The sequence below is a fragment of the Oncorhynchus keta genome, chromosome 1 (genome assembly GCF_023373465.1).
Source record: "Oncorhynchus keta strain PuntledgeMale-10-30-2019 chromosome 1, Oket_V2, whole genome shotgun sequence".
Classification (NCBI taxonomy): Eukaryota; Metazoa; Chordata; class Actinopteri; order Salmoniformes; family Salmonidae; genus Oncorhynchus; species Oncorhynchus keta.
In genome coordinates, this window is record NC_068421.1 from 22,043,558 (window position 1) to 22,068,690 (window position 25,133).

Below are 25,133 nucleotides of genomic sequence, written 5' to 3' on the forward strand. Positions count from 1 at the left end.
ATCCATTCCGTTGACCTGTTTGTAAAGCAGAACACAGGATCTGCATCGCGGAAAACATATTCTTGGTCGTACTGATGGTGAGTTGACGCTGATCTTATATTCAGTAGTTCTTCTTGACTGTATGTAATGAAACCTAAGATGACCTGGGGTACTAATGTAAGAAATAACACGTAAAAAAACAAAAAACTGCATAGTTTCCTAGGAACGCGAAGCGAGGCGGCCATCTCTGTCAGCGCCTCCCACCACATTTTCAGATAATACATAAATTGGCTTTTAGGCCCACATAATTATACCTACTTAGTGCCGGCTTCTGTGGAGGAACTTTAAATGTCTTTGAACTTCAGAGTTGGCTTAACATTGGACCAGAGAAGCTAGCTTCACCAGGATTAAAAAAACAACAACCTTTTTTGTAGTTAAAAACCTCTTTGGGCAAGGTGGGACGCAAGCAACCCACCTCGATAACATCCGGTGAAATTGCAGAGTGCGAAATTCAAAAATCGTCATATTAAACATTCATGAAAATACAAGTGTCTTACATTGTTTAAAAGCTTAATGTCTTGTTAATCCAACCGCGTTGTCAGATTTCAAAAGGGTTTACCATGCGATTATCTGAGGACGGCGCTCCGCAACACCAGCATTTTAAACATTTTCCAAACCAGCAGAGGCGTCACAAAAATCAGAAATAGCAATAAAATAAATCACTTACCTTTGAAGATCTTCCTCTGTTTGCAATCCCAAGGGTCCCAGCTACACAACAAATAGTTGTTTTGTTCAATAAAGTCCATCTTTATATCCCAAAAAAGTCAGTTTAGTTGGTGCGTTTGATTCAGTAATCCACCCGTTCCACTCATGCAGACAAAGGAATCCAGTAAACTTCGTCCGAACAAGTCAAATAACATTTCTAATCAATCCTCAGGTACCCTAATATGTAAATAAATGATACAATTTAAGACTGAATGTAGTATGTTCAATAACGGAGATAATTAGCGAAGTGCGCGCCCTCATCCAGAATCTTAAACAAAAATCCAGAAAATCACATTGTATGATTTTTCAGTAATTAATGACCATTTTATTGCATGACATAAGTATTTGATCACCTACCAACCAGTAAGAATTCCGGCTCTCACCGACCTGTTTTTATTTAATAAGCCCTCCTGTTCTCCACTCATTACCTGTATTAACTGCACCTGTTTGAACTCGTTACCTGTATAAAAGACACCTGTCCACACACTCAACCAAACAGACTCCAACCTCTCCACAATGGCCAAGATCAGAGAGCTGTGTAAGGACATCAGAGATAAAATTGTAGACCTGCACAAGGCTGGGATGGGCTACAGGACAATATGCAAGCAGCTTGGTGAGAAGGCAACAACTGTTGGCGCAATTATTAGAAAATGCAAGAAGTTCAAGATATATATATATATATATATATATATATATATATATATATATGCCATTTAGCAGACGCTTTTATCCAAAGCGACTTACAGTCATGTGTGCATACATTCTACGTATGGATGACGGTCAATCACCCTAGTTCTGGGGCTCCATGCAAGATCTCACCTCGTGGGGCATCAATGATCATGAGGAAGTTGAGGGATCAGCCCAGAACTACATGGCAGGACCTGGTAAATGTCCTGAAGAGAGCTGGGACCACAGTCTCAAAGAAAAGCATTAGTAACACACTACGCCGTCATGGATTAAAATCATGCAGCGGCACGCAAGGTCCCGCTGCTCAAGCCAGCGCATGTCCAGGCCTGTCTGAAGTTTGCCAACTTCTGGATGATCTGGAGGAATGGGAGAAGGTCATGTGGTCTGATGAGACAAAAATATAGCTTTTTGGTCTAAACTCCACTCACAGTGTTTGGAGGAAGAAGAAGGATGAGTACAACCCCAAGAATACCATCCCAACCGTGAAGCATGGAGATGGAAACATCATTCTTTGGGGAAGCTTTTCTGCAAAGAGGACAGGACGACTGCACCGTATTGAGGGGAGGATGGATGGGGCCATGTATTGCGAGATCTTGGCCAACAACTTCCTTCCCTCAGTAAGAGTATTGAACATGGATCGTGGCTGGGTCTTCCAGCATGACAACGACCCGAAACACACAGCCAGGGCAACTAAGGAGTGGCTCTGTAAGAAGCATCTCAAGGTCCTGGAGTGGCCTAGCCAGTCTCCAGACCTGAACCCAATAGAAAATCTTTGGAGGGAGCTGAAAGTCTATTGCCCAGCGACAGCCCCGAAACCCTTTTTTTTAAACTAGGCAAGTCAGTTAAGAACAAATTCTTATTTTCAACGACTGTCTAGGAACAGTGGGTTAACTGCCTGTTCAGGGGCAGAACAACAGATTTGTACCTTGTCAGCTCAGGGATTTGAACTTGCAACCTTCCAGTTACTAGTCCACTAGTTACTAGTCCAGGAAACGTATGATCTCGGTAATTGCAAACAAAGGTTTCTGTACCAAATATTAAGTTCTGCTTTTCTGATGTATCAAATACTTATGTCATGCAATAAAATGTCAATTAATTACTTAAAAATCATACAATGTGATTTTCTGGATTTTTGTTTTAGATTCCGTCTCTCATTGTTGAAGTGTACCTATGATAAAAAATTACAGACCTCTACATGCTTTGTAAATAGGAAAACCTGCAAAATCGGCAGTGTATCAAATACTTGTTCTCCCCACTGTAGATCACTTTCTTTCCCTCTTCTGAAAATCCCGTTATTTTACGGTTTTCGGTTCTGTTCCCTGATCCGGTTCCAACCTCTGGTCTGAACACATGCCCCTGTGTACTACTGTTGATTCAAGAGCGAGAGTACCACTCAGCTTTAAGATCCTCACCCAGGCCCAGACCCAAGGGAGTCCCAGGCTACTCAGATTAAAATTACACCATGTTGTTCAATTATTCATGGTACAGCGTAGAGATGATGTAGCCAACTTTCAGTCAATGTGTGTGTGTGTGTGTGTGTGTGTGTGTGTGTGTGTGTGTGTGTGTGTGTGTGTGTGTGTGTGTGTGTGTGTGTGTGTGTGTGTGTGTGTGTGTGTGTGTGTGTGTGTGAGATCTCATAGCCATGATGTTAAGGTTTCTCAGAACTTTATTCAATGGAGTTTATATTGAATTCATGGATTATTCAAGATATTTTTTTTCTGGTGGTGCCTTTAGAAAACTAAAATGATGAACATCAAAGTACCGCTGAAGCTTATCCCCTTCTCTGTGAATCTCTCTGTGCATGTGTCTCCTGAAGTGTTGGCTTCTGACAAAGGAAAGGAGAAAGGGGGAGAGAGGGAGATGTGCAGAGAGTTTATAACAAATACCCTGTGGTTATACAGTTATTCCATATGTATCTATGGTAATACCATTTGATACTTACAGTATGCTGTTTGCTACCTCTTCAAATACATTTGTCTTTGATAGTAGTACTGTAAATTCTTATTGTAGATCTGATTCTGAGACCCTATTATCAGTCAGACATTTGATGTAAAGCCTCAAATCCTAATTTAATTTTAACAATACTATTGGTATTTGAAATGCAGTATTGTTTAATAAGATGTTTTACTTTTACCAGCAAGGATCTACAGTACCTACAACCTCTGTGTGTGTGTTTTCAGTCTTCTCTCCCCTGGCAACAGCTTTCACATGTCATTGCCATACCGAGTGTGGATTTGATTTAATACCAGCCAAGGAGTGGATTCTTTTACAAAACTCATGCTGCTCCTGTAAGAACAAATGTGTACATTGTGCTTTTTTAAATTTTACACGTCATAGAAAGGACTGTATATAAATATAGTCAGTTCAGTTCAATTTGTGGTATGCATTTGTTGTGGTTGTGTTTCAGATGATTTTGTGCCCAATAGAAATGGTAAATAATGTATTGTGTCATTTCAAATTAGAATATGTTTCTAAACACATGGATTCTCCCATGATTACGTCTAGTCCTGAATGAATTGTGAAAAATTATGAGTGAGAAAGTTACAGATGCACAAATGTCATACCCCCAAGACATGCTAACCTTCCACCATTACAATAACAGGAGGAGGGGGTGATGTTTCTGCCTCTAACTTTCTCACTCATCACTACTCAGGATTATCCGTAATCATGGTAGCATCCACATGAATGTAGAATGGTTTAGAAACATATTGGGCCTTTTGTGTGCAGCTAAGGACAGCTGCCCAATCAGTCATAGCTGGGTAATGTTCTTTGATACGGTTAAGTCAGTTGAGTCTGATAGGCTCCATTCTCACCCCAGCGGTGGTTCTCATCGAATCTTCCTTCCACGTCTGCCCATCACAGTCCCATCTTGATGCGGCAGATGTGGGCAACCTCAGCTGTAGATGGTTTGTACAGCTTGACCAGATTAAGCAGCTGTGTGGTGAATTCCCCTGCGTCCTTGGTGGGGTGAGGGAGGTCCTTGGCAATCTCCTTCATCTCGTCTTGTCTTCTGGATGTTGACCTCTGGGTGCCAATCAGCATGACCAGGATCATGAGGAGCTGGTCGAGGTTGTGGATTTGGGAATGTTACCAGGGGTGCCTGAATGAGAAAGGTTATGTCCCCTTTTGGGCCAGTTCTTGTTGTTACATTGATGGAGAGCAAATCAGACCTCTGAGCCCATCAACACCAGACATGGGAGTCAATGTGGGTGGTGTGTAAAATGGATTCTGGCTCCTCATGGGGGGGTTTGTTGGGAACTGGCCCCTCCCCCCAAGTCAATCAGGTTCAGGTCAGGATAGATAGGCGGTTGGACCGTTGGAGCTGGGGCCGGAGCAGGAACGGGAGGCGTGGAATATGTGGGTGGAAAATCATTGTCGTCGTCATCCCTATTTCTTATTTTTCTCTTATCTTCTTCCATCTATCCTTCTTTCTTACTTTCTTGTACCATTATGATTTTAACTCTCATATTAGTCCTGTGTTCTGCTTCTCTTTCCCATTTCCTGAAATCATCCCAATCTATCCTATTTACTTTGCCATTCTTGGTTGTCTCAAAATCCTGCAACTTCTTCCAACATTCTGCTGATAAGGCTTCACTTAATGCACCTTTCAAGGGAAAATCTTCTACCTTGTGCCTGAGCGGTGGCTTTTCCAAAATGTCCCTGCCCCACTTACCTGCCATTACCTCCAGTCAGCAGGTCAGACAGGCAAGGCTCTCCCTTGCTGCTCATGACTCCCATTGTGGAAAACTCTGTCTACACACACATGCTCAGAAACCAAAATAAACAATATTTCATTAGGAACTACTTACTTTTATAAGAATTGATTAATTAAAAAAATAGGCACTTGTTCTGAAAAATATGATTTTGCTTGTCTATGTTTTTGCTTGTCTATGGGTTTTGTTCCCAATAATCCGCATTTACCTGGGAATATCTCTGCTATAAAACAGGGTTTTGTTCCCAATAATCTGCATTTACCTGGGAATATCTCTGCTATAAAACAGGGTTTTGTTCCCAATAATCCGCATTTACCCGGGAATATCTCTGCTATAAAACAGGGTTTTGTTCCCAATAATCCGCATTTACCTGGGAATATCTCTGCTATAAAACAGGGTTTTGTTCCCAATAATCTGCATTTACCCGGGAATATCTCTGCTATAAAACAGGGTTTTGTTCCCAATAATCCGCATTTACCTGGGAATATCTCTGCTATAAAACAGGGTTTTGTTCCCAATAATCCGCATTTACCTGGGAATATCTCTGCTATAAAACAGGGTTTTGTTCCCAATAATCCGCATTTACCCGGGAATATCTCTGCTATAAAACAGGGTTTTGTTCCCAATAATCCGCATTTACCTGGGAATATCTCTGCTATAAAACAGGGTTTTGTTCCCAATAATCTGCATTTACCCGGGAATATCTCTGCTATAAAACAGGGTTTTGTTCCCAATAATGCGCATTTACCTGGGAATATCTCTGCTATAAAACAGGGTTTTGTTCCCAATAATGCGCATTTACCTGGGAATATCTCTGCTATAAAACAGGGTTTTGTTCCCAATAATGCGCATTTACCTGGGAATATTTCTGCTATAAAACAGGGTTTTGTTCCCAATAATGCACATTTACATGGGAATATCTCTGCTACAAAACAGGGTTTTGTTCCCAATAATGCGCATTTACCTGGGAATATTTCTGCTATAAAACAGGGTTTTGTTCCCAATAATCCGCATTTACCTGGGAATATCTCTGCTATAAAACAGGGTTTTGTTCCCAATAATGCGCATTTACCTGGGAATATTTCTGCTATAAAACAGGGTTTTGTTCCCAATAATCCGCATTTACCTGGGAATATCTCTGCTATAAAACAGGGTTTTGTTCCCAATAATCCGCATTTGCCTGGGAATATCTCTGCTATAAAACAGGGTTTTGTTCCCAATAATCCGCATTTATCCGGGAATATCTCTGCTATAAAACAGGGTTTTGTTCCCAATAATGCGCATTTACCTGGGAATATCTCTGCTATAAAACAGGGTTTTGTTCCCAATAATCCGCATTTACCTGGGAATATCTCTGCTATAAAACAGGGTTTTGTTCCCAATAATCCGCATTTGCCTGGGAATATCTCTGCTATAAAACAGGGTTTTGTTCCCAATAATCCGCATTTACCCGGGAATATCTCTGCTATAAAACAGGGTTTTGTTCCCAATAATCCGCATTTACCCGGGAATATCTCTGCTATAAAAAAGGGTTTTGTTCCCAATAATGCGCATTTACCCGGGAATATTTCTGCTATAAAACAGGGTTTTGTTCCCAATAATGCGCATTTACCCGGGAATATCTCTGCTATAAAACAGGGTTTTGTTCCCAATAATGCGCATTTACCTGGGAATATCTCTGCTATAAAACAGGGTTTTGTTCCCAATAATCCGCATTTACCCGGGAATATCTCTGCTATAAAAAAGGGTTTTGTTCCCAATAATGCGCATTTACCCGGGAATATTTCTGCTATAAAACAGGGTTTTGTTCCCAATAATGCACATTTACCTGGGAATATCTCTGCTATGAAACAGGATTTTGTTCCCAATAATGCGCATTTACCCGGGAATATTTTTGCTATAAAACAGGGTTTTGTTCCCAATAATCCGCATTTACCCGGGAATATCTCTGCTATGAAACAGGGTTTTGTTCCCAATAATGCACATTCTCCCGGGAATATCTCTGCTATAAGACATGGTCTTCTTCACACACAGTGAAACTCACACACAGTGAATTCTCCTCTGCACACAGTAGAGTATTCTGTCACAAAGACAATATCTATATTGTAACCTGCACTTAAATTGCCCCACCCTTAATTTTATTGTTTGGGATGGCGTATCCGTCCACTGAGTTTGCTGAAAATAAACACAGTTGACAGTGAGAGAATGTTTATTTTTTTGCTGAGCTTATATGTCTTATACCAGTCTAAGCCTACACTCCAATCATAGCCCACTACTCTTCTTCCCCATTGATCAAATTGGCCCTTCTATGGTAATGCTCTAATCTGCAACTATATCTTCTAACTTCTACCCCAGGACCTTGTCCTGGAATAACATAGATCATGTATTTACATCTGACAATTGCAAACCATGGCATATCAATTAATATGAATTTAATACTTTGCCAATAATTCCCATTTACCTGGGAATATCTCTGTTATAGAACAGGATTTTCTCCACACACAGTAGAGCCCTCCTTGTCACTAAGACAAGGTCTTCTTCACACACAGTGAAAACCCACACACAGTGAAACTCACACACAGTTGATTCTCCTCTACACACAGTAGAATATTCTGTCACGAAGACAATATCTATACTTTAATGTGTACTTTAGTTGTCCCTAAAGAAAGTCAGTCCCACCCTTCATTTTATTGTTTGGGATGGCGTATCTGTCCACTGACGCTCGCTGGCAGGTCCGAGGCGGGTCCCTTCTGCTCCACTCAGGTGGAGTGTGGGCTCCCTGAGCTACGTCTAATGCAGCCCCTGCACGTTGCTAACCTTGGTGTCCCCGGGAACTATCAGCAAATGGAGTCAGTCATCCCATCCTCGTAGCCAAGAATTGTTGTGGAAATTCTAACCAGAAAGGAAGTTGTTCAAACAACAACTTTTTATTATAAGATTGGCAAATCTGCGGGCCTCCTGGGTGGCGCAGTGGTTAAGGGCGCTGTACTGCAGCGCCAGCAGTGCCACCAGAGACCCTGGGTTCGCGCCCAGGCTCTGTCGCAACCGGCCATGACCGGGAGGTCCGTGGGAGAGTTGGGTCTCCGCTTATATAACCTTTGTGGCAGTTTAGCAGGTGTGTGAGATCACGATGGGAACATAGTGTACAAACAAATAAGAACGTCAGTTTTATTACCCCTTTCTGCTGATAGAATCACTGCAGCTCAAGCTAGCCTCTGATCTCTTCATCTCTCCACACAGCTGTGCCCTTGAAAGATACGAAAATAACAAGATGGAAAAAATGGTCACTCTGAGGCTCTTTGTCTTTGGTCACGTGACCAAGTTACTTAAAAACAAGAGAGGAAAAACACTGGCTTCTTCTTACATGAGAGAAACAGACAGTGGAACTGTAAAGGCTCATATAGCGCATGTGCATAACAACGTTTGCCATTTCTACCACCATACTGTCCCAATACTGTATGTGTTCTGTCTGTGTTGTTCCAGGCTCCTATTCTGAGGATGGGACGTCTGTCACACAGAGGGGACAGTCTGAGGGTGGAGGGCCCAGCCCGCACCCCAACACACGGGACACTGACGGAGGGATCCCCCTGGTGACAACCGCCCCTCCCCTGAATGTCCCCAACCATCACACTCTCTACAAGGGCTTCCTCCTTCAGGAGTCCCTCCAAGGACAGCGGCATTTCTTTGAGGACAGTGGGGGTGTGGATACCCACCCCACTATGCCACCCTCAGGTCCCCACTTTGCCAGAGACCCCTCCTCCACTCACACGGTGCCACACAAGGAAGAGCTGGCTTTCTCCGATGTTGCCTCAACCACTACCATTGTGGCAACAGCCACGTCACCGTTGGCAACACAGGGTAGCTCTGTTCCAGGGGGGCGTGTCTCTGTGACTCAGAGAGGGGTGTTGACCAATAGCAGGGGGAGGAGGACAGAGGAAGAAGCTGATGCCATGGATACCCTGACCACTCCTGTCACCTCTGCCCTCCCTCCCCACTCAGACACTCACAACCTGGCTGCTCCTATGGGTGACAGGCACTCTGAGGTCCCTTCCCCATCCACCATGACTCCCCCAGCCTTGACCACTCTAGTGGAGAAGGATAAAGGGAAGTCAGCAGAACACAACATGAGCCATGCCAGTGATGGTGTAGCGATGGACACTTCTGCAGTATTTGGTGATGTGGATGATGAGACCACTACGACTACTATAACCACAACCACCATCATCACCACCAGCCTGCCCAACCCAGGTAATGTAACACAGCCAGGCTATGTAGCTACACACTTCTAATGATCACCTACTCTTAACCAGAGACATACGGTGTACCAATTACTGTCAAATACAATATCCTGCACCACACCCAACACCAGTTTCCATGATTCTGTCTTCATTGTGAAGATACTGTATAATGAACAGCATTCTCAGATTGTCATTATACAGTTTTAAAGATAATCCTGGGCCTTGGTGGGTTGTAAAGTGGCTGAATTTCACCCTCTCCAACACAGCAGCTCTGTGTCTGTCTGTCTGAGACACCAGTGTGCTCACAATCTCAATCCTCTCTGTTTGCAGCTCACATATCTAAACAGCCAAGGGGCTTAAATTAATTACAACATCAGTATTCCTGCTCCTCTCACACTCAATCAAGAGCTCCTGAAATGGAGTGGAAACCAGATTGCAACCATGAGATATTGAGACACATTTGTGTTATGGTGGAAGTGAAGGAGAATTTTCAGCCTGGTCTCATAGACTAGATAGCCGTAACATAGTAAACGCAAATAGAGGACACTCAAATAATTATGATATGTTATGTTTGGTATGGTTACAGGCAAGGCAAGGCAAAAAACAAAAGGAGGGTGTTTGGTTGGAGGGGATGCATTGAAGGATAACATGAACTTCTAGCAACCCAAAGGTTGCGTGTTCAAATCTCATCACTGACAACTTTAATATTTTAGGAAATTAGCAACTTTGCAACTTTTTACTTACCACTTTTTAGCTATTTTGAAACTACTTAGCATGTTAGTCAACCCTTCCCCTAACCTTAACATTTTAACCTAACCCTAACCCTTAAACTATAACCCTAACCCCAGCCTAGCTAACGTTAGCCACCTAGCTAACATACGCATTAGCCATCTAGCTAATATTTGCCAATTATTGCAAATTCACAACATTATTGTACGAATTGCGATTGGTAACATATCATACGTATTGTAATTTGCAACATGTCATACATATTGAATGATGGACATCCACAAATTAATACATACCATACGAAACGTAACATATCATAACCACTGGAGAGAGACAGATTTACGTTGACTATGTTATGTCTATTCCTAAGTCCAAGTTGGAATCTTAGAGTGGAACGCTCCAAACACAGGCTTTGCTTCGTTTGTGCTTTACCCACGGGGACCTCTTCACAACTAATGAAGGGCAGGATGGGGAAGTCTCCCAATATGTCTGAGACACACACACACACACACACACACACACACACACACACACACACACACACACACACACACACACACACACACACACACACACACACACACACACACACACACACACACACACACACACACTCACACACACAGGTACACACATGAATATACCAGCACCTACACACACCTACATACGAAGCACGCACATACAAGCACACAGTAACTTCCTGTTGTCATCCCTATCTCTGGAGGAAACTCAGAAAGACAGAAATCAAATAAAGCGGTCGAGCAGAAACACCTCAAGGCGACCAGAGAATTGTCTGTGGTTATTCCCTCCACCTGATCTGTCCCTCGAGCCACACAACTAAAGAGGATAGAGTGAGAGGGCCTCTGTTGATTCGGGCAGAAAATTTGAAAACCTTGAAACACTATTAACGTAGGGGAGCTGGTGTGAGTGAGTGAGAGAATGGGACCAGGGAGGGATCAGGGAGGGTTAGTATTACTTACTTCGGCCAATCGCTCCTCTGGGAGCGTAGGCCATCAACGACTCCCCTCCATCAAACTCTGTTCTGGGCAGTCTTCTCCAGCTTGCTCCACCCCATGCCAGTTAGTGAAGGGGTGTCATTGGTCTTCAATGTTTTTCCTTCTGTCCTTGCAGTTCCCTGTATCTTCAACCTGACAGCACCAGAGGGCTACATAGAGACGCCCCAGCCGTCCAGCTCTCATTACTACTCCTCTGTGGACTGCACCTACACCGTCACGGTCTACACGGGCTATGGAGTAGAGATACAGGTCAGACCGCCTAGAAGCGTGTTCATTTTGTACATCAAAAACAGTGATTGTCTATAAAAAAACATGGTGGATTAAACATAGAAACACACAAGACTGACACATCCTGTCGAGAAATTACATCAGATACCCAAATGCAACATCCAAAATGGCAATTTTGGCTCGCGGGCAAAACCACACTAGTGCTTCAAAATGATGATGATGTCCACTCAGTTCCAAGGTATTTACTGTTATTGTGCAGCGACTGACCTTTGGAAGATGACACAGTGATTTAAACAGGGAATCTACCTCCACCTGAAGCCTATCATCCACATGATTACTTCTCCAGCTCAGCTTCTTTCTGAGATATACAATAGCCATTACCTCTCTGACCTTCCAGATGCTTGATCTAATAGATTTTGGATGAAATTAATATGTACCGCAAATCATTCACAATGATGCATCCCAGCTGCTTCATGTCTTCTGTGAAAGAACAGAAAATGAGGAGGAGGAGGGTGGAGAGAGGTGAACGTTCTTCCTCTTCACTGTTCTTCCTATCATCGCCTGCCTGCGCTTGCTAACACCCGGGACAGCAGCACATGTATACCCTGAGTGTACATACAATTTGTGTAAAAAACATTCCTAATATTAAGTTACACCCAGTTTTGCCCTCAGAACAGCCTCAATTATTTGGGGCATGGACTCTACAAGGTGTCTAAAACATTCCACAGGGATGCTGGCCCATGTTGACTCCAATGCTTCCCACAGTTGTGCCAAGTTGTCTGGATGTCCTTTGGGTGGTGGACCATTCTTGATAGACAAGGGAAATCTGTTGAGTGTGGAAAACCCAGGAGCGTTGCAGTTCTTGACACACTAAAATCGGGGGGCCTGGTGCCTACTACCATACCCCGTTCAAAGACACTTAAATCTTTTGTCCTAATGTTTTGTCCACTCAGTATACGTCTCTCTTCTCTTATCTCCTCGTCTTGAATTATTCAATGTTATTTAGATGTAAGGAAGCTTCTTCTCTTAATTAATTACTTATGGATTATGTGTCCAGTCTTTTTGCTTGTTTACGGGACTTTAATGCCTTCCTGTTAAAATGTCTCCACAGCTCCTCTTAACTTCATTAAAGATACCTTACCCTCAGGTTGATTGACTAAATAATGTGGCATTCAGACAATGCGTGGATCACCCCTCTACCCACTATGATCCACTATGCCCCCCCTACGCCCCTCTACAACCCTCTACACCCCTTTACACCCCACTACACTCAGTCTACACCCCTCTACACCCCTTTACACCCCACTACACTCAGTCTACACCCCTCTACACTCAGTCTACACCCCTCTACACCCCTTTACACCCCACTACACTCAGTCTACACCCATTTACACCCCACTACACTCAGTCTACACCCCTTTACACCCCACTACACTCAGTCTACACCCCTCTACACCCCACTACACTCAGTCTACACCCCTTTACACCCCACTACACTCAGTCTACACCCCTTTCACCCCTCTACACTCAGTCTACACCCCTCTACACCCCTTTACACCCCACTACACTCAGTCTACACCCCTCTACACCCCTTTCACCCCTCTACACTCAGTCTACACCCCTCTACACCCCTCTACACTCAGTCTACACCCCTCTACACCCCTTTCACCCTCTACACTCAGTCTACACCCCTCTACACTCAGTCTACACCCCTCTACACCCCTTTACTCCCCACTACACTCAGTCTACCCCCCTCTACCCCCCTTTCACCCCTCTACACTCAGTCTACACCCCTCTACACCCCACTACACTCAGTCTACACCCCTCTACACCCCACTACACTCAGTCTACACCCCTCTACACCCCTTTCACCCCTCTACACTCAGTCTACACCCCTCTACACCCCTCTACACTCAGTATACACCCCTCTACACCCCTTTTACCCCTCTATACTCAGTCTACACCCCTCTATACCCTACACTCAGTCTACACCCCTCTACACCCCTCGACACCCCTCTACACTCAGTCTACACCCCTCTACACCCCTCTACACTCAGTCTACACCCCTCTACACCCCTCTACACCCCACTACACTCAGTCTACGCCCCTCTACACCCCTTTCACCCCTCTACACTCAGTCTACACCCCGCTACACCCCTCTACACTCAGTCTACACCCCTCTACACCCCACTACACTCAATCTACACCCCTCTACACTCAGTCTACACCCCTCTACATCACTTTCACCCCTCTACACTCAGTCTACACCCCTCTACACCCCTCTACACCCCACTACACTCAGTCTACACCCCTCTAAACCCCTTTCACCCCTCTACACTCAGTCTACACAACTCTACACCCCACTACACTCAGTCTACACCCCTCTACACCCCTCTACACCCCTCTACACTCAGTCTACACCCCTCTACACCCCTCTACACTCAGTCTACACCCCTCTACACCCCTTTACACCCCACTACACTCAGTCTACACCCCTCTACACCCCTTTCACCCCTCTACACTCAGTCTACACCCCTCTACACTCCTCTACACTCAGTCTACACCCCTCTACACCCCTCTACACTCAGTCTACACCCCTCTACACCACTTTCACCCCTCTACACTCAGTCTACACCCCTCTACACCCCTCTACACCCCTCTACACCCCACTACACTCAGTCTACACCCCTCTACACCCCTTTACACCCCACTACACTCAGTCTACACCCATCTACACCCCTTTCACCCCTCTACACTCCAGGTGGTGTCATCCTGTTTCTAAAAGACTGGGTTGATAATTCCTTTTATCTGGAAATCTTTTGGATTAATCTACTTCAAAGGACTTCTCTAGACCAGGGGGCTTTGTAGAATGTGGGTCTTAACAACTCCAGTTTATCATTCATTTTAGCGTAAGCTGGATTTAAATGGTTGCCTTGATGTAGGCAAGAAGATAAAGACTGATGTGGACTATTCCTTGGGCAGCATTTGTTTATTTGCCCTGCTTTGAGGTCTACGGCCCACACCTGCCTAGCGCACTGCTCCATCAGACCATAGGGTCCCAACTATTTCCTGCTCCGGCCCTGCCTCAGGGCGGAGGGAGGGAGGGATGGAGAGAGAAATTAGCTTGAAAAGTGTTTCTAGCTCTCAAACTCCCGAAGTCTATATAGTATATAGTACCACCCTCACAACTCCACACAAAGGCAAGACCCATCAGGTTTACCATGTGCCGTTATAAACAATGTGTTTAAGCTGCAGTCTGGGAGGAGGAGTGGAAGTTGGTTGAAAGTCAGAGACCCTCTGTTAACCACCCAACAGTGTTGTCATGTGAAAGTAGGAGGATTGATTCAATTTCCGCTGTAGTACCACATGTCTGTGTCAGTTCATAGATCAATGCACTGCAGGCCAAGCTAAGACATGTCCAGCCCAGTAGTTCTGTCCACTCCAGAAGTGTGCAGGTGGTGGGAGAGGACCTTTCAGCAGCTCACTGAAGCCATAGTGGGTAGTACTGAAGAGTATCGACTGATGGGTCAATATTCCCAACTACTCTGGCTTAAGTGGACCTCGGCACAGTTCAATAAAGTACAGTTCTATCTGCAGTCTCTGTCTGGGTTGATGGCAGAGATTGATTGGGATGCATTGGTCACTGCTTGGATTATTTAGTAAAGGGTGTCAATTCAATATTCTGTAAGAAGTGTCACCCTGATACTTTTTGGAGGACTGGGGAAGAGTGCTTCACTAAAGACTGACTCTCTGGGATGATATGACATATTTAAATATACACTGCTCAAAAAAATAAAGGGAACACTAAAATAACACATCCTAAATCTGAATGAATGAAATATTCTTATTAAATACTTTTTTCTTTACATAGTTGAATGTGCTGACAACAAAATCACACAAAAATGATCAATGGAAATCAAATTTATCAACCCATGGAGGTCTGGATTTGGAGTCACACTCAAAATTAAAGTAGAAAACCACACTACAGGCTGATCCAACTTTGATGTAATGTCCTTAAAACAAGTCAAAATGAGGCTCAGTAGTGTGTGTGGCCTCCACGTGCCTGTATGACCTCCCTACAACGCCTGGGCATGCTCCTGATGAGGTGGCGGATGGTCTTCTGAGGGATCTCCTCCCAGACCTGGACTAAAGCATCCGCCAACTCCTGGACAGTCTGTGGTGCAATGTGGCCTTGGTGGATGGAGCGAGACATGATGTCCCAGATGTGCTCAATTGGATTCAGGTCTGGTGAACGGGCGGGCCAGTCCATAGCATCAATGCCTTCCTCTTGCAGGAATTGCTGACACACTCCAGCCGCATGAGGTCTAGCATTGTCTTGCATTAGGAGGAGCCCAGGGCCAACCGCACCAGCATATGGTCTCACAAGGGGTCTGATGATCTCCTCTCGGTACCTAATGGCAGTCAGGCTACCTCTGGCGAGCACATGGAGGGCTGTGCGGCTCCCCAAAGAAATGCCACCCCACACCATGACTGACCCACCGCCACCACCGAACGTTCTCCACGGCGTCTCCAGACTGTCACGTCTGTCACATGTGCTCAGTGTGAACCTGCTTTTATCTGTGAAGAGCACAGGGCGCCAGTGGCGAATTTGCTGATCTTGGTGTTCTCTGGCAAATGCCAAACGTCCTGCACGGTGTTGGGCTGTAAGCACAACCCCCACATGTGGACGTCGGGCCCTCATACCACCCTCATGGATTCTGTTTCTGACCGTTTGAGCAGACACATGCACATTTGTGGCCTGCTGGAGGTCATTTTGCAGGGCTCTGGCAGTGCTCCTCCTGCTCCTCCTTGCACAAAGGTGGAGGTAGCGGTCCTGCTGCTGGGTTGTTGTCCTCCTACGGCCTCCTCCACGTCTCCTGATGTACTGGCCTGTCTCCTGGTAGCGCCTCCATGCTCTGGACACTACGCTGACAGACACAGCAAACCTTCTTGCCACAGCTCGCATTGATGTGCCATCCTGGATGAGCTGCACTACCTGAGCCACTTGTGTGGGTTGTAGACTCCGTCTCATGCTACCACTAGAGTGAAAGCACCACCAGCATTCAAAAGTGACCAAAACATCAGCCAGGATGGGGGTGTCTTGCTAATTGCCTATAATTTCCACCTGTTGTCTATTCCATTTGCACAACAGCATGTGAAATTTATTGTCAATCAGTGTTGCTTCCTAAGTGGACAGTTTGATTTCGCAGAAGTGTGATTGACTTGGAGTTACATTGTGTTGTTTAAGTGTTCCCTTTATTTTTTTGAGCAGTGTATATATATAACTATTGACATCTTGACATACTTTACAACTAGGGCTACAACAAAATTGCTAGAAAATATATACATGTTCAAACACATTTGTTTCTCCATTTTCTCTCTGTGTGAGTCGAGGATTTGTTTCTCTCTTTTACAAATAATGATCCACTCTGCACACACTTCGTAGTGAAATGACATACGTGCGCCAAAGACTGCAGAAGACCTGGGAGCAGAGGATAATTGATGAATCAACCTCAGCCATGAGCCACGCACAACTGGAACATGTAGGCTACATATTGCATGTAGATCCTTATTACCATAAACATGATGTGTGTCCTGAACCTTTGACTCATTTTTTAGGTTACGGTGTGTCAGAGGGGAAGAGGAGGCATGCAGCGTTCAGTCGCCTGCAACGCGCTATTTGCACATTGGCTCCCTCCCTGACTGAACAGCAGTAGAGTTCAGGCTCTAGCCTACAGGGCCAGACGCGCTGACTCTCAGTACACTAAAGCACACTAAAGCACACGGCTCAGACCTTTAACTGCTGGAGGGACAAGAATCAATACCCTGGCCCAATCCACTCTCATCTCCTGATAGATAGTCCACAACTCAATCATAACTAGGGAGCTGGAGGTAAGTAAAAACAAGGGCCTGTTAATGACCTGTCATCATCTGTGGGAGAGAGCTGTATCTTCAGCACTGAGAGCTCACCAGTAATATGTACTGTACAATAACCCAGTCTTAGGAGTAGCATGTGTGGTGTGTGTCAAACCAATATCTCTATCCCTGAAATTTCTGCTCCACAATAGCTCTGGTGTTTCAGCTCAGGCAGAAGAAGCTGTCAAAACAGCTGCCTCCACACCTCCACATCCTATAAAACATAATTTCTACTTCTATCCAGCTTTTGGAGAAGCTGGTGTCACAGAGGCCTCTCCTCTTCTCTCCTCTTCCCCCTCCTCTCTCTGGACCAGGCCTCCCCTCCCCTCTTCTCTCCCCTCCTCTCTCTTGACCAGGCCTCTCCTCTCCTCCCCTCTCCCCTCCTCTCTCTGGACCAGGCCTCTCCTCTCCTCCCCTCGCCTCTCCCCTCCTCTCTCTGGACCAGGCCTCTCCTCTCCTCCCCTCGCCTCTCCCCTCCTCTCTCTGGACCAGGCCTCTCCTCTCCTCTTCTCCTCCCCTCTCCCCTCCTCTCTATCTATCTTCCCCTCACCTCTCCCCTCCTCTCTCTTGACCAGGCCTCTCCTCTCCTCCCCTCTCTCTGGACCAGGCCTCTCCTCTCCTCTCCTCTCCTCGCCTCTCCCCTCCTCTCTCTGGACCAGGCCTCTCCTCTCCTCTTCTCCTCCCCTCTCCCCTCCTCTCTATCTATCTTCCCCTCACCTCTCCCCTCCTCTCTCTTGACCAGGCCTCTCCTCCCCTCTCTCTGGACCAGGCCTCTCCTCTCCTCCCCTCGCTCTGGACCAGGCCTCTCCTCTCCTCTCCTCTCCTCTCCTCTCCTCTCCTCTCCTCTCCTCTCCTCTCCTCTCCCTCCTCTCCTCTCCTCTCTCCTCTCCTCTCCTCTCCTCTCCTCTCCTCACCTCTCCCCTCCTCTCTCTGGACCAGGCCTCTCCTCTCCTCTCTCTGGACCAGGCCTCTCCTCTCCTCTCCTCTCCTCGCCTCTCCCCTCCTCTCTCTGGACTAGGCCTCTCCCCTCCTCTCTCTGGACCAGGCCTCTCCTCTCCTCCCCTCTCCCCTCCTCTCTCTGGACCAGGCCTCTCCTCTCCTCTCCTCCCCTCTCCCCTCCTCTCTCTGGACCAGGCCTCTCCCTCTCCTCTCCTCGCCTCTCCCCTCCTCTCTCTGGACCAGGCCTCTCCTCTCCTCCCCTCTCCCCTCCTCTCTCTTGACCAGGCCTCTCCTCTCCTCCCCACTCTCTGGACCAGGCCTCTCCTCTCCTCTCCTCACCTCTCCCCTCCTCTCTCTGGACCAGGCCTCTCCTCTCCTCCCCTCTCCCCTCCTCTCTCTGGACCAGGCCTCTCCTCTCCTCTCCTCTCCTCCCCTCTCCCCTCCTCTCTCTGGACCAGGCCTCTCCTCTCCTCGCCTCTCCCCTCCTCTCTCTGGACCAGGCCTCTCCTCTCCTTTCCTCTCCCCTCCTCTCTCTGGACCAGGCCTCTCCTCTCCTCTCCTCGCCTCTCCCCTCCTCTCTCTGGACCAGGCCTCTCCTCTCCTCCCCTCTCCCCTCCTCTCTCTGGACCAGGCCTCTCCTCTCCTCCCCTCTCCCCTCCTCTCTCTGGACCAGGCCTCTCCTCTCCTCCCCTCGCCTCTGCCCTCCTCTCTCTCTCCTCCTCTCCTCTCCTCTCCTCTCCTCTCCTCGCCTCTCCCCTCCTCTCTCTGGACCAGGCCTCTCCTCTCCTCTCCTCGCCTCTCCCCTCCTCTCTCTGGACCAGGCCTCTCCTCTCCTCCCCTCCCCTCTCCCCTCCTCTCTCTGGACCAGGCCTCTCCTCTCCTCCCCTCGCCTCTCCCCTCCTCTCTCTGGACCAGGCCTCTCCTCTCCTCCCCTCCCCTCTCCCCTCCTCTCTCTGGACCAGGCCTCTCCTCTCCTCCCCTCCCCTCTCCCCTCCTCTCTCTGGACCAGGCCTCTCCTCTCCTCCCCTCGCCTCTCCCCTCCTCTCTCTGGACCAGGCCTCTCCTCTCCTCCCCTCTCCCCTCCTCTCTCTGGACCAGGCCTCTCCTCTCCTCTCCTCCCCTCTCCCCTCCTCTCTCTGGACCAGGCCTCTCCTCTCCTCTCCTCGTCTCTCCCCTCCTCTCTCTGGACCAGGCCTCTCCTCTCCTCTCCTCTCCTCGCCTCTCCCCTCCTCTCTCTGGACCAGGCCTCTCCTCTCCTCTCCTCGCCTCTCCCCTCCTCTCTCTGGACCAGGCCTCTCCTCTCCTCTCCTCTCCTCTCCTCTCCTCTCCTCTCCTCTCCCTCCTCCTCTCCTCTCCTCTCCCTCTCCCTCCTCCTCTCCTCTCCTCTCCTCTCCCTCTCCTCTCTCTGGACCAGGCCTCTCCTCTCCTCTCCCTCCTCTCCTCTCTCTCCTCTCCTCTCCTCTCCTCTCCTCTCCCCTCCTTTCTCTGGACCAGGCCTCTCCTCTCCCTCTCCTCTCCTCTCCTCTCCTCTCCTCTCCTCTCCCCTCTCCTCTCCTCTCCTCTCCTCTCCTCTCCCCTCCTCTCTCTGGACCAGGCCTCTCCTCTCCTCTCCTCGCCTCTCCCCTCCTCTCTCTGGACCAGGCCTCTCCTCTCCTCTCCTCTCCTCTCCTCTCCTCTCCTCTCCTCTCCTCTCCTCTCCTCTCCCCCTCCTCTCCCCTCCTCTCTCTGGACCAGGCCTCTCCTCTCCTCCCCTCCCCTCTCCCCTCCTCTCTCTGGACCAGGCCTCTCCTCTCCTCCCCTCCCCTCTCCCCTCCTCTCTCTGGACCAGGCCTCTCCTCTCCTCCCCTCCCCTCTCCCCCCCTCTCTCTGGACCAGGCCTCTCCTCTCCTCTCCTCTCCTCTCCTCTCCTCTCCTCTCCTCTCCTCTCCTCTCCTCTCCTCTCCTCTCCCCTCCTCTCCCCTCCTCTCTCTGGACCAGGCCTCTCCTCTCCTCCCCTCCCCCTCCCCCTCCTCTCTCTGGACCAGGCCTCTCCTCTCCTCCCCTCCCCTCTCCCCTCTCTCTCTGGACCAGGCCCTCTCCTCTCCTCCCCTCCCCTCTCCCCTCCTCTCTCTGGACCAGGCCTCTCCTCTCCTCCCTCCCCTCTCCCCTCCTCTCTCTGGACCAGGCCTCTCCTCTCCTCTCTCCTCACCTCTCCCCTCCTCTCTCTGGACCAGGCCTCTCCTCTCCTCCCCCTCCCTCTCCCCTCCTCTCTCTGGACCAGGCATCTCCTCTCCTCTCCTCGCCTCTCCCCTCCTCTCTCTGGCCCAGGCCTCTCCTCTCCTCCCCTCCCCTCTCCCCTCCTCTCTCTAACCAGGCCTCTCCTCTCCTCCCCTCCCCTCTCCCCTCCTCTCTCTGGACCAGGCCTCTGCTCTCCTCTCCTCCCCTCTCCCCTCCTCTCTCTGGACCAGGCCTCTCCTCTCCTCCCCTCCCCTCTCCCCTCCTCTCTCTGGACCAGGCCTCTCCTCTCCTCTCCTCGCCTCTCCCCTCCTCTCTCTGGACCAGGCCTCTCCTCTCCTCCCCTCCCCTCCCCTCTCCCCTCCTCTCTCTGGACCAGGCCTCTCCCCTCCTCTCTCTGGACCAGGCATCTCCTCTCCTCCCTCCCCTCTCCCCTCCTCTCTCTGGACCAGGCCTCTCCTCTCCTCCCCTCGCCTCTCCTCTCTCTGGACCAGGCCTCTCCTCTCCTCCCCTCCCCTCTCCCCTCCTCTCTCTGGACCAGGCCTCTCCTCTCCTCCCCTCGCCTCTCCCCTCCTCTCTCTGGACCAGGCCTCTCCTCTCCTCCCCTCGCCTCTCCTCTCTCTGGACCAGGCCTCTCCTCTCCTCCCCTCGCCTCTCCCCTCCTCTCTCTGGACCAGGCATCTCCTCTCCTCCCCTCCCCTCTCCCCTCCTCTCTCTGGACCAGGCCTCTCCTCTCCTCCCCTCGCCTCTCCTCTCTCTGGACCAGGCCTCTCCTCTCCTCCCCTCGCCTCTCCCCTTCTCTCTCTGGACTAGGTCCCTTTTATTTTTCCTTCGTCACAGTGTATGTTCTCCTCCTGTTGTGGGCTGACTGATGCCTGCTAGGAACCATGGAGGGGCCACAGAGGAGCTGGGAGAAGTGCAATTAGCAGATTCCACATGGGCTCTGTGAATACAACACTGGAGGAAAGAGAAACAAGGAGATGCACTTAGTGGCAGTGAGAGAGCCCAGCTCTCAGTGATCTCACTGTGCTTGTTTGTCTTGTCAGCACTACTGAGCACCGGTACTTTGCACCACCTGGGTGACGGTGTGAATAACTTGCTGTGACTACGTTGACTGTTGTTCTCTCACTGCTCTTTCCTCACTGAGACAAGAGGGGATTTGTTTCAGCCCAACAGCAGCCCAGATACTTAAAAAGTCTCTCAGACACCTGGTTTGTGAATGTGGGCTTTCCAGCTAAGCCAACAAAGGTCCTTACAAGACTGTAATGTCCTCTGACTCAGAGTGAAGTGCTGGTTATTTTCAGCGTTATTTATTTCTATCCCTAACACTTAACTCAGCGGGACAAGTGGCAGTGATGGCAGCCATGTTAGTTCACATAGTGAGTTTCCTCTCAGTTTGTGATGTGCACCCGCTGTCTCCAGGCAGACACTGACAGGATCAGGCAGTAGATGAGATGACTGACCGGTGACTGCTCCCACATGGTGACACTCACGACACCACAGCCACTCTCTGGAAGTGGCTATAGTCACAGTCACACCTGCTGCCACACAGGCCAATCTCCAGTGCCTTGGCTGATAGTCAGAGAGTCATAGAGGGAGTGTGAGACCAAGGAAAGAAGAGAGGGAAGGAGGGAAAGTCCATTACTCATCTCCCCTTCTGCACTCTGTTTTCCTCTTTTGTACTTTGCTATTGTTGGTAGAGGATTTGAAGTTTACCAATGTGACCGAGGCAGGGCTTTGATATGTTGAAAGTGCTGTACAGCACTTTAGAATGATTTCTGGTGAGATTTTTTAAGATGCATTTTTTCCTGGTCAAGGAGTCGGTGTTGGTGGGTATCATCAGCCTGCTCACCTGTCTTGGATTCAGTCTGCTGTAAGTCTGTAGGCTGTAAGGCAGCTGCCCTCACTCTCCTGTCCCTACCTCTCCCACCGTGTTGGAGACTTAACAGAGAGAGGACATAACGACAAAGGGACAGTCAATGAATTAAGAGATCAGAAAGGTCTTCTGAGATTTAGAGACAGAACAAGGAGGACATAGAGACAGAAAGGTCTTCTGAGATTTAGAGACAGAACAAGGAGGACATAGAGACAGAAAGGTCTTCTGAGATTTAGAGACAGAACAAGGAGGACATAGAGACAGAAAGGTCTTCTACGATTTAGAGAGAGAACAAGGAGGACATAGAGACAGAAAGGTCTTCTGAGATTTAGAGACAGAACAAGGAGGACATAGAGACAGAAAGGTCTTCTGAGATTTAGAGACAGAACAAGGAGGACATAGAGACAGAACAAGGAGGACATAGAGACAGAACAAGGAGGACATAGAGACAGAAAGGTCTTCTGAGATTTAGAGACAGAACAAGGAGGACATAGAGATCAGAAAGGTGTTCTGAGATTTAGAGACAGAACAAGGAGGACATAGAGACAGAAAGGTCTTCTGAGATTTAGAGACAGAACAAGGAGGACATAGAGACAGAACAAGGAGGACATAGAGACAGAACAAGGAGGACATAGAGACAGAACAAGGAGGACATAGAGACAGAACAAGGAGGACATAGAGACAGAAAGGTCTTCTGAGATTTAGAGACAGAACAAGGAGGACATAGAGACAGAAAGGAAAGAAATAAGGGAGAGAGCGAGAGAAAGATGAAGAATTGTGAAGCAGAGTTGGCTTCCAGAGTGTTTCAGTTGGATAACTAACAGGATCAATATAACACAATGTTAATAAATACTGCCGTAGGCTCCTTCCTCCCTATTAGGAGTTGTTCTAATGTTCCATCAGAATGTGGTCCTCTTCGTTCAGCTCATTTGGACAATGAGATCTGGATACAGCAGCTATTAACATAAGGAAAACAGGCCAACAATGAGAATAAGTGGACAGCTAATGCTTTTCTGATGCTCTACTCTCCACCTTCTAAATAACAGTGTAGAGGAGATGTACTTCATACAGAAAAAGCAACTTTCAATTAAAAGTTTCTGTGTGGAAGAGAGGTGGATTACTGGACATCTATTACATGAAACAACATTTGCCACTGAAATGCTGTCACACGGAATATAAAGTATTCCATATTTATTAGGTACACGTGCTCTTTCCATGAGATAAACTGACCAGGTGAATCCAGGTGGAAGATATGATCCCTTATTGATGGCACCTGTTATATCCATTTCAATCAGTTTAGATGAAGGGGAGGAGACCGGTTAAATAAGGATTTTTAAGACATAAGACAATTGAGACATGGATTGTGTATGTGTGTCATTCAGAGGGTGAATCCCCAAGACAAAATATTTAAGTGTCTTTGAACAGGGTATGGTAGTAGGTACCAGGCGCACCGGTTTTAGTGTGTCAAGCACTGCAACGCTGCTGGGTTTTCCATAAGCAACAGTTTTCCCTTGTCTATCAAGAATGGTCCACCACCCAAAGGACATCCAGACAACTTGGCACAACTGTGGGAAGCTTTGGAATCAACATGGGCCAGCATCCCTGTGGAACGCTTTCGACACCTTGTAGTCCATGCCCTGGTGAATTGAGGCTGTTCTGATGACAAAAGGGGGTGCAATTTAATATTAGGAAGGTGTTCTTAATGTTTGGTATACTCCGTTTATTATGATAGGCCTCTCACAGCATGGCTACAAATGATTTCCATTCACTCCATATAACCTAACTCTTATTTTCACGTTGTTGCTGGCTTTTCCTTGCCCTACGACTTTTTGTCCCTTGTCTACAATTTCCCTGCTTAATTCAGGCGTGCTGCATAAAACCAATTTTCCGACAGGCGTGTAGGAATTGTGGTGATAATGAGATCGAAACGGCTGAGGTGAATGTTAAAATGAGATAAGTGCAGACGCGGAAAGCGTGCGGACGTTCCATCTCTTAGGAGGATGAGTGAAGCTTAGCCTGTGGGTTTTTTACCCTCATTGCTCTTATACCCTCTGTGGGATGGGAAAGCTAGCTGATAGGATACATTCAGTAGGAGTTGTCTGAGCCTGGACCTGAGTCTTTCGAGGCCACTGAATTTCCCCCCCCCCGAAATGTTCCATACGCAAAAAAAACTGCTTATCTCTCAGATTTTGTGCAAACATGTTATTTCTGTGAGCATTTCTCATTTGCCAAGATAATCTATCCACTTGACAGGTGTGGCATGTCAAGAAGCGATTAAACAGCATGCTCATTACACAGATGCACCTTGTGCTGGGGAAATTAAAGGTCACTCTAAAATGTCCAGTTTTGTCACACAACACAATGCCACAGATGTCTCAAGTTTTGAGGGAGTATGCAAATTGGCATGCTGACTGCAGGAATGTCAACCAGAGCTGTTGCCAGAGAATTAAATGTTCATTTCTCTACCATAAGCCGCCTACACTGTTGTTTCGAGAATTTGGTAGTACGTCCAACCGGCCTCACAACCACAGACCGCATGTAACCACGCCAGCCCAGGACCCCCACATCCGGCTTCTTCACCTGTGGGATCATCTGAAACTGAGGAGTATTTCTGTCTGTAATAAAGCCTTTTTGTGGGGGGAAACTCATTGTGATTGGCTGGGCCTTGCTCCTCAGTGGCCCTGCCCAGTCATGTGAAATCCATAGATTACTAGTGAATTTATTTCAGTTGACAGATTTTTTATATGAACTGTAACTTAGTGAAATAGTTGAAATTTTTGCGTTTTTTTTTTTGTTCAGTATAGTTTGGTCCCTGCTGTCCAGTTTGCTTCCA

At 47.7% G+C, this 25,133-nt stretch overlaps 1 protein-coding gene across 2 annotated transcripts in view; it reads left to right on the top strand.

Moving 5' to 3' along the window:
- The window catches only part of sez6b (seizure related 6 homolog b), a 176,500-nt gene that overhangs the window by 62,243 nt on the left and 89,124 nt on the right, over nt 1-25,133 (top strand). Inside the window, exons 2-3 of one of the 2 annotated variants that reach the window (XM_052518658.1) lie at nt 8,628-9,392; nt 11,243-11,376. In XM_052518658.1, coding sequence (XP_052374618.1) covers nt 8,628-9,392; nt 11,243-11,376 — 899 coding nt within the window. The remainder of the gene's footprint in view (nt 1-8,627; nt 9,393-11,242; nt 11,377-25,133) is intronic. The other variant, XM_052518660.1, reaches the window with a different exon arrangement.